The 9,935-nt window shown below is 58.6% G+C and overlaps 1 protein-coding gene across 1 annotated transcript in view; it reads right to left on the bottom strand.

The window, feature by feature from the left end:
• Window positions 1-93: 93 nt before the first annotated feature.
• The window catches only part of SCAP (SREBF chaperone), a 67,259-nt gene continuing 57,417 nt past the window's right edge, over window positions 94-9,935 (bottom strand). Inside the window, exons 15-23 of the mRNA XM_074573848.1 lie at window positions 9,521-9,722; window positions 8,520-8,635; window positions 7,820-8,390; window positions 5,346-5,431; window positions 4,751-4,833; window positions 3,810-3,976; window positions 3,119-3,199; window positions 2,017-2,223; window positions 94-1,676 (exon numbers count right to left, since the gene is read on the bottom strand). Coding sequence (XP_074429949.1) covers window positions 1,431-1,676; window positions 2,017-2,223; window positions 3,119-3,199; window positions 3,810-3,976; window positions 4,751-4,833; window positions 5,346-5,431; window positions 7,820-8,390; window positions 8,520-8,635; window positions 9,521-9,722 — 1,759 coding nt within the window. The 3' untranslated portion in view covers window positions 94-1,430. The remainder of the gene's footprint in view (window positions 1,677-2,016; window positions 2,224-3,118; window positions 3,200-3,809; window positions 3,977-4,750; window positions 4,834-5,345; window positions 5,432-7,819; window positions 8,391-8,519; window positions 8,636-9,520; window positions 9,723-9,935) is intronic.

Genomic DNA, 9,935 nt, shown 5'->3' with positions numbered 1-9,935 from the left:
GGGGGGGGTTCTCTCAGACCTGGGGGGGGGGGGGACTGTGAGGGAGGGTAGGGGGGGGGTTCAGGAGGGGGGTGGGCAGCGGCGCAGCCGGGCTCGGGTTAGTTCCGTTTAATGGAGGTGTCCTCGTACACGTTATAAAACACAATCTGGTACAAAAAGCGTCCCCTGTACAGTACAAAGCGTACAGCTGGGCTAAGGCCACCCGCGGCAGAGGGGGGGCCGGGGGGGGGGGGGGGGCTGCCCTGGGGGAGCGCCCGGGCCTTGGGTCCCTCCAGGGCCTCCCCACCTGCCCCTACAATCACCGGGGTTCAATTAACAGACGTCATCGGCGGTCACTTGAGGGAAGAGAGCGTTAGAGGAAGGGGTTCGGCTCTGGGGGGGCTGCTGGCCCCGAGCCCTCCCCGCTCCCCCCCGGCATCAGTCGGGCCATTTCCCCCCCCTCCATCCCAAGGGACCTTCTCCCCTTTTCCCGCAGGGAGGATGGGGCAAGGGCTGCCTGCCCCCTCCCAACCTGAGAAAAGCCTCCTCTGGCCCCGCAGCAGGAAGAGGAGGAGGAGGAGGAGGAGGAGGAAGGTGCTATTGCTGCAAACGGAGCAGAGGAGGGAGCCGGGAAGGGCGGCTCTGCCACGGCGGTTGGTGGAGTGAGGGCGGGCGCTGCTCCCGCACTCTCCTGCCATAATAAATAAATATATACAGCACATAAATAAATAGGGCAGGGACGGCCGCGGCACAGAGCCCCGAGGGCTGGGGCCCTGCCCGCGCTCTAAGGCACCTGGAGGCCGAAGCCCAGTGCCCCGCGGGCTCAGCCCCGTCCTTCTCCCGGGACGGGGGGAAGAGGGACTCTGGCCTCCCCCAGGGATGGTGGCCCCCGGCTGCTCCGCTCTGGCCCGGGACTCGCACTCGCAGCCGCTGCCGGGCCAGGCTGGGCGTGCAGGGCTGCTCTCGGTGCCCCGGGAGCGGGCGATGGGCTGGGACGGGTGCTGCAGGGTGTCCTGCCCGCCACGGCCCCGCTCCTGCCCCGAGCCGGGGCTGGGCTCTGCTGCCGCAAGGCACCGCCGCTCCTCCAGCACCCGCTGCCGTCACTCCGTCTCCCCGGGCAGCTTGGGGGAGCCGCCACCACCACCACGTGCCGTCCACGCCTCCTGTCCCATCCCGAGCAGGAGCTCGGTGTTCTGTCCCCACAGCCCCCGAGGGACCATTGCGCCTCCAGGGAGCACCAGCGATCGCGCGGAAGATGCTGGAAACGGGAACAAGCGGGCTTGGGCCCTGCAGACCATTGGGTGACAAGAGTCCAGCTTACGAGGCGGGGAGGTGACAGAGGCGCTGGAGCTGGTGTCCCTGCGCCCACTCCTCGTCAAGGGAAGGGGCCCGGGTGCCCCGTCCCACCTTCCTCGCTCAGCCCCGGCTCCAGCGCCTGCTCCTCCTCCTCCTCAGTCCAACTTCTCCAGCACGGAGGGCACGTAGACCAGGCTGAGCTCGCTGCCGAAGTTGCAGACAATGGCGGCGTTCTCCAGCACCAGGATCTGCCGGGCCGGCTGCGACTCGTTGCTTTTCCCCAGGTAGACGGTCTGGAGCAGGTCGCCGTAGCCGATGTCCCAGAAGGAGACGCAGCCCTGGCCTCCCGTCACCAGCAGGTTGTCGGAGATGACGCCCAGGCTGGCACCACAGCCCATCTCCTGCGCGGAAGGAAAGCGGGTCAGCGAGCCAAGCCCACGGCCAGCCCTGGCCAAAGCGGGCAAGAGGCCACTTAGCCGCTGCCCTTCTGCCAGCCCCGTCCCAGACGTGCTGGAAAGGGCCCACAGAGCCTCGCCGTGGGACAGCACCGTTTGGCCAAGCAACAGATTTGGTCTTTTCCGAGCTCCTGCACATTCTATTTACAAACCGGGGAAGTTTTCCAAAGCGTGTGGAGTTTAACTAGAGCTCCCTTCACACTGCAGCCCAGCGGAGGTGGGCTGCGGGGTCTGGTGGGGTCCGGAAAAGCACAGGAGCACCCCTAACCTCTCCCTGGCTACCAACCTGCTGGATGGAATAGAGCTTGATCCCCGAGCTGCGGTCCCAGATGCTGATCACGTCGTCCAAGCCGCTGCTGATGACGCAGGACGTTGTGCAGGTGAGGGAGGTGACGTCCCCGCGGTGGGCGTACATGTGGCTGACCTTGCTCCCTGTCAGCACGTCCCAAAGGCAGATGGCCCCGTCCTGGCCGCCGCTCGCTAGCACCATCGTCTGCAAGGACATGGGCAGAAGCAGGTCAGAAACGTGAGTGGGCGGCAGACAGTGCCCCTTCCATCCCACCCCGGGGCTTCGCAGCGCCACCGCCACACAGAGACGCTGAACACACATGACAATTCCGTAGGGAAGTGGGTCCCGTGCTCTGGGCACGCTCCCAGGCTGCAGGAGGGCACAGGAACGAGGGATGGAAAACTGAACAGCCAGCTCCACGGATTCCCTGCCTTTGCACCTGTGTTTGAGCAGGCTGGAGGTAAGAAAAGCCCAGCCTGGCAGGACTCACAGCTGCAGAGAAACCTCAATTCGTTTCTCAGAGCTCTGCAGCGCCCAGGTGTGGCTCTCCCGCTTCTCTCCAAGGGGATGAGGTCCAGAAAGCCTTGGCGGGGGGATGACAGCAGAGCAGGGCCCTGTCCTTAGCCCTGCCATCCCGTCCTTAGCCCTGCTCTCCTCTCCAGCCCAGCCTACGCTGCCCCTCCCGGGAGACAGCCGCTCCCCGGCAGGGCAGATATCCACGGGGCATGGACCATTTCCTGGGCCAGTTTCAGCCCCTGCTCCCAGCTCTGCCTTCGGAGCTGCGTTCAGAACGGAGCCGGCAGCACGGGTGCAGCGGGAATGGGGCTTTCCTGCTGCAAACAGGGCAGGGGGACAAACCACCTCCGGGGAAAGGGATCGCTGCGCCCACAGTGGGCTGGATGGGAAATAAGGGTTCAGCTTGTGAGGCACACGGTGAGCACACCTTTACAGCAGCCAGAGAACCCTCTGCGTCCTCAGAGAAGCGCAGATGAACTTTTCGGCACGTACATCAGGAAAGGGGCCCAGCTCTGGCCGACGCCGTGGCTCAGCAGCCGTACGTAAGGATGTTCTCCGAGGTGCAGACCCAGCTGCGCCCTACCTGGTCGATGTACACAGCCGTGATCGCTCCCGAGTGACCCTGCAGCGTGAACAAACAGCACGAGTCTTCCAGCCGAAACACCTGCAGGGCAGAAGAGGCAGCCGTGAGTGTCGGCGGGGGGCAGCCGTGCTGCAGGACGACGCCACCTGAGCCTTATCACTCTTGCTAACGAAGCGACACATCTCACTTTATCTTCCTCGCTGCCATCCCCCTCGCACGGCAGAGCCAGGGCATGTCAGCGGTTCAGGAGAGCGAGGTCAGGGGATGCTGACGCCAAGGGCAGGGGAAGGGGGTGATGCCTGTCGGGCTGTGACAGGGCAGGGACGCGATGAGCTGGAAGGGACAAGGAGAAGACAGGGGAAACCCCAGGAACCAGATGCTGATGTTCATGAAGTCACCCAGCCCTAAGGCAGGAGGATCTCGTGTTCTGCTCAGGCAGACGGCTCCCACGGGGCTCTGTCCTCCTGACTCCATCCAGGGGCCACATCCAGGCAGATAAATAGAACACGGGGAGCTTCAGGCACGCACCGGACTGGGCTCCAACCACCCCACCCCGAATACTCACCTACCTTTGTGCACGTACACACGTCGCCTTTGCCCCCCCACCCATGTAGGAGACAAGCGCACGTCCCACAGCGTCCACAGGCCAGACAAGCGCCCGCACCCTGGCAGAGCCCCGAGGAAGCCTTACTCTCAGCGTGTGGTCCTGGCTGCCAGTGACCAGCCGTCCCGCCGCAGCCTTCAGCGCCGTGATGGGCTTCTGGTGGGCGCAGGACACGGTGTGGGTGAGCTGACACAGGACGATGTCGCTGCTGCTGAACACCGGGGAGGACGGGATGCTGCTTCTGCTCGGGGCTCCTGTGGCGAGACACGCGGGTAAGTCCTCGCCGCAGCAGAGCCAGCCCTAACGCTCCTAACGTCAGCCAGAAACGGTGTGGTACCAGGGATGCCTGGATGCTCAACTTTAAGGAATCTGAACCTGGTCCTCCAAAGAGCCGAACACTCGGCGCTCTGGCTGACACCAACAGCCGCTACAGCTGCTCAGCGCCCACGAACAACCGGAGTGAAGGTCTCCAACAGGCTCCTCAGCAGCAGAACTCCCTGCTGCACACCAGTGCCCCCCTGCAGTAAGCCTTCTGCAAGACTGAGGTCCCCGAAGCCCAAAAGTGCGGCGATTACTCGCCCTGTCAGAACGGCACAACAGCTGGGCGCGAGACTCTATGGGGAAAAGTCATTTCCACAGCCAGCGCAGAGCCTGCTCCACTTCCAGGGCTACAGCCTGCATTCCAGGAATGCAACCATTCTCCTGGAGTAAGGCCAGAGCTTCTCTCCCCTCCAGGCCGCTCCAGAACCAAAGGAGCCGCTGCACTGCAAACCAGTTACCACCACGGACTGGTTTTGTGTGGCCGAGGCCCCAGGCTACGTCGTGGTTGTGTGGGGCTCCGCGGTGTGCAAACAAGCGAGAACGGACCTTGCTGAAGGAGAAATATGTGAGAAGGAGGAGGGGAAAGAGGCACAGGGCAGAGCCGACCCTGAACGCAGGCCTCGGCCTTCAGACCCGGAGAAAACACTGGAGAAAAGCAGCGGGGCAGAGCTCAGAGCGGTGCACGGGCTGCTCGGACGCTTGCTTACCTCGGAACTGCAGGTGGTTCAAGGATGTGTGTGTCTCTAGAGAGAAGAAATCTAAAGAGCCATTCAGCCGGGCAGCGACGATCCTGAGGGAGAAACGCAGGCACGTGAGGAGAGGCCTTTGCCCGCTCTCACGGGGCGGAGGAGCCCCGAGACCAGAGCCCTTCCGAGGCAGAGCCCAAACCACGCAGGCTCCCCCTGCGAGGAGCACTCCCGATGGCAAGGAAGGGGGCTCGGAAATTATGTTAAGCTCAGGCCGCAGAATAAAGCGGCAGATGGCAATGCCTCTTGAATAACTGCACACAGAAACCAGCGACCCAAAGGCCCCATGGCCCAGCCCTGAATCGTTCTGGACATTCAGCTACCAGAAAGACCGAATATCTGGATGAAGTAGCAGCTGGAACAGAGACGGACCCGGGAAAGCTCACTCCACCATGCCCAGCTTGAGAGGTGGACGCGTGGGAAGGGACTTCCCAGCTGAGTCTCCGCCATCTGGAGCGGTTCCACCGCCATGGCAGGAGGGTCAGGGCTGGGGTCCTGGTCTACGCCTCGTGTTCTCCTCCCCTCGCGGGAGATCACCGAGCACAAACGCAATTACCGGTTGTTCAGGAAGACGAGCGCGGTGATGCCAGATTGACCTTCCTCGTTAGTGCTACGGAGGGTCCCCTCGATAGCATCCCAAACCTGGAAGGAGAAGGGGTTAGTGCCGTGATCCTGACCAAAGACCAGTTGTACATGGGGGAGCTGTTGATCCACGCAGCAGCTAACCTGTGCCGTGCCACACACCCCCCCGGCCCCCTCAGCTGTCCCATCCCAGCGAAGGAGCCTGGAGGCAGCTCCCACTCGACACCAGTGATCACACCACCCGCGTGTGCTTGGATCTATCTTCAAGCGAAGCAGCAAGTTCTCAAGTGAACACCCTTTTGTTCCACAGCAGAAACAGTGAATAGAATTCTTTTTTTCAAAGAAATCGTCAATGACATAGACATGGGATTGAACACACCCTCAACGAGTTCGCCAACGACACCAAGCTGAGTGGTGTGGTGACATGCCAGAGGGACGGGATGACATCCAGAAGGACCTGGACAGGCTGGAGAAGGGGACCTGCGTGAACCTCATAAGGTCCAGCAAGGCCAAGTGCAGGGTCCTGCACTGGGGTGGGGGCAGCCCCTGGTCCCAGCACAGGCTGGGGATGGAGGGATGGAGAGCAGCCCCGAGAGAAGGGCTTGGGAGTGCTGGGCAGGGTGAAAAGCTGGCCATGGGCCGGCAACGTGCGCTGGGAGCCCAGAAACCCCCCGCAGCCTGGGCTGCATCCCCAGCAGCGTGGGCAGCAGGGCGAGGGGGGGATTCTGCCCCTCTGCTCCGCTCTGGGGAGACCCCCCTGCAGTGCTGCCTCCAGCGCTGGGGCCTCAGCACAGGAGAGACACGGAGCTGTTGGAGCGGGGCCAGAGGAGGCCCCGGAGCTGCTGGGAGGGCTGGAGCCCCTCTGCTGTGGGGACAGGCTGAGAGAGCTGGGGGGGTTCAGCCTGGAGAAGAGAAGGCTCCAGGGAGACCTTCCAGCCCCTTCCAGTCCCTCAGGGGGCTCCAGGAAAGGTGGGGAGGGACTCTGGATGAGGGAGGGGAGCCATGGGACGAGGGGGAAGGGTTTTCCACTGACAGAGGGGAGACTGAGATGAGATGTGAGGCAGAAATTGTTGGCTGTGAGGGGGGTGAGCCCCTGGCCCAGGTTGCCCAGAGAAGCTGTGGCTGCCCCATCCCTGGAGGGGTTCAAGGCCAGGTTGGACGGGGCTTGGAGCAACCTGGGCTGGTGGGAGGTGTCCCTGCCCAGGGCAGGGGGGTGCAACTGGATGATCTTTAAGGTTCCTTCCAACCTAAACCAGTCTGTGATTCTACGGAAACCTCCTCAGAGCTCTAAGGACCACAGCACCATCCAACCTCTCCAGGGACACAATCCGCACGGTGTGCCCTGCTCCGACCGGAGCTCTGACCAACAGAGCATGGGGCTCCCCACAACAGGAGGGACCCAACATCACACTACCCTCTTTTTCCTTCTAACTTTACTGCCAATAAATGCTATTTTAATCAGTACTTCAAAATCTGCATGCCTTTCTTACCGGGGTCATAACGAACACCAGCCCCACTCCCAGCTCCTCGCAGCTCCTCTCAGCCCCACATCTGCCCTGTTCCGAGCACAAAGTGCTCCGGATTTTGAAGGAATATTGTCATGTGGACTGGAAACAAGATTCGGCAGCAAAATTCAGTCAGTGTCTCAAGGCAGCTGCTCGGGAGAAGGGATCTGAGCTCAAAACCATATTTAAAGGATAAAAAGCCCCAACGGAGTGGCCTCCCTGTGGCTTTGTTGGGAAGAGTGAGAGCTGCTCACGTGCAGCACAGGCAAAACAAGTCCAAAATCATTAAAATTTTTTATTTCAAAATGTGTTTGTTTTTAAAAAAAAAAACAAACCTGCACTTATTTTGAAGGAAAAATTCTAACTTAATTTCCAAAAATGAAATTAAAATTAAACGAATCCGGAAAGTTTCTCATTGGAGGAGGTTTAAATTTCTGATTAAAATTTGCTTCAAAACCTGTATCCTTCCCATAGAATTCCTATTCGTTTTACTTCGTGTCATGACTGACCAGCAACGTGACTTAATGACCGGCAATCTTTAAGCTCCTTGAGTCTTAAAGAGCTGCTATTATTTAGCGCCAACTGAAGAATTTTTCTCCTTACACTAAGAACCTCCTTTGAAATGAGTAATTTCAACAACTCAAGAAGCAGGAAAGCAGATAAGCAAAGTACTGATGAAAGAAGAAGCTGCTTCGAATACTTTAAAAAATGACTGTAGGTCATAACAGCCACTTTACCGTAATTCCTGTTCTGTTCTAAAAGCGAATTAAGCTGAAACGCTGAGATTTTCAGCGCAAAAGAGGAATTTCTGCTCTGGGACCTGTCCTAACCCGCGCCCCAGAGGCTGCGTGCCTGGTGCTGGTGGTTCTGGTCCAGGCGGTGCCACCGGCTCTGCTCAGAGCCACCCCGGTGCCAGCAGCTCGCCCAGTGCCTTGTTCCTTACCTCCAGCTTCCCGTTACTCCGGCCAGCCACAATCAGGTTCCCCTGCAGGTCCAGGCTCCAGACAGAGCTCTCCCAGTCTCCTCCCCAGGCAGGAAGAGGTGACGATTTGTCAAATCCCGTAAAAGACTCGTCCCCCAGGCTCCTCCTGCGGCTGCTGCAGCCTCCCTCCTCGGTCCCGCAGCCCAGGGAGCGGGGACTGCCGCTCCCCACGCAGAATCCAGCCTGTCCATGCGGGGCTGAGAGGCCGGTGAAGTTCATGCAGTTGGAGGAGCCGTGCTCTTCGTACACTTTACCAACCAGGCTGCTGAAGTCATAGCCGCTCTCCTTCTGGCGACCGCCCACCGCACGGAGCCGCGTCTCCGACTCGGCCACCTTCACCTGCTCAGAGAAGTTCGTGTCAATGAGAGAGGTGAGGTCGGGCTGGTCGCAGAAAAGCGGAGGCTGGGGAGGGCTGAGCATCCTCTTGAGCTGGTGACTGTTCTCAAAGGAGTCATCCAGACCATTCTTGCCGTCCGGACTGTGATCCCAGCTCTCCTGGTAATCGAAAACGCCACTGCTGTCTCTTCGCAACCTGAAACACAGTAATAAAAGGTCAGTCCTCCCACCCCTACTGTCGGAGCTTCTCATTTCTTACAGAGGGGTTTGCACCAGCTGCTGAGCAGCGATTGTGGAGGGACCTGCCGGTACAGACACCACGTACCTGGGTTTGGGAATAACGGTGAGGCAGTCGCCAGTCTGAGCATCCCACACACGGATCTGGCCCACCAGGCAGCAGCTGACAAGCAGCATCCCATCACTAGCCAGACATTCGATGTCCTGGGAAGGAAGAAGAAGCACAGCTGAGCACGTAGCACCACCGAGGCTCTGGAGTCCAACCACCACCTTGCGTGTGGCTGAGGAACTATATAGATGATAAATTTTATGTCAAAACTACATGGAACCTAGGGATACTCTGAGAACACAAATACACCTTTGTCCAGAGTCCTAGACGTGCACTAGACTGCTGCAAATCAGACAGACTCTGTCTGTCTTCCCTTTTCCTGACAAAGTATCACTCAAAGAGACAGGAGGATCAGGAACAGAGGTGCAGCTTCTCTGGAAGACATGGCACAGTGTTGCAAACTCCACCTGACTGGATGCTCAAGTGCTTTGTTTCATCTCAGAATAGGAAGAAACATCTTTTCCCTCAAGAAAAACGAGTGAACTGAGCAGCAGCGCACTTCCGTGCAAACCCACGGATGCTTTTAGCACTGGAAACAACATTAAACAGCTCAAACTTATGCACTAACTTTTGGGAAGCAGGGAAAAAACAATCCACTAGGCATTAAATATCAGGAATGTAGAGCTACCCCAGCAAGGAAGGCTGGATCGGCCCAGACAATAAAGGCCAACAGTTGGCTACAGAGAGAAGGTAAGAACAGCAATTGCAAAAAGCTCAAAAGCAAGTCCCAGGAAGAAATGGAGAAATCCTTCAGGAAACTTCATGCTACAATATCCTACTATACATATATATATATATAGAGAGAGAGAGCGAGAGCGTTCGCCCCAGCTGCTAGCCTCCACAGCTGCATCACACAAAGGCTGCAGAGCTGTTCTGTCCTTTGCGAGGGCTGTTACTTAAATAAACGAAAGAAAATGAAAGATGCGCGGCACGAGTCAGTAAAATGCCGTTCTCATAAGGATTGCACCCATCCGACCTACCATGAGGTGACCCCTGAGAACCAAGGGGACGATCTCGGTCTCAGGCGGGGAGTAGCCGTAATCGTCACAGGGCAGGTCCCCCCTCTTCCTCCTGCTGTGCGAGAGCCCGTTCTGCCCGTAGTTCTTGGGGCAGAACACCCTGTACAGGCAGAAGAGCAGGAGGACCAGGATAATGCCCGAGGCCAGACCCAGAGCAGCCACCCTGGTGGGAGAGACAAACAGATACAAAAAGGAGGTGAGATAAAAGACCCAATTACTAGTCCCCAAAGTTTGAAAAATACTGTGAAAGTATTACAGGTGTTGCTGCTCTAAATATTTCAGCTGAGCACCATTTCCAATAAGCTTTTGTGATTTCTAAAAAATTAAAGGATTTTTTAAACGGGAAACGTCAACGTCAATAAGATTTTCAGACTTC

This window comes from Larus michahellis, chromosome 2, assembly GCF_964199755.1.
Source record: "Larus michahellis chromosome 2, bLarMic1.1, whole genome shotgun sequence".
Lineage (NCBI taxonomy): Eukaryota > Metazoa > Chordata > Aves > Charadriiformes > Laridae > Larus > Larus michahellis.
This window is presented reverse-complemented; position numbering and strand designations above follow the sequence as displayed.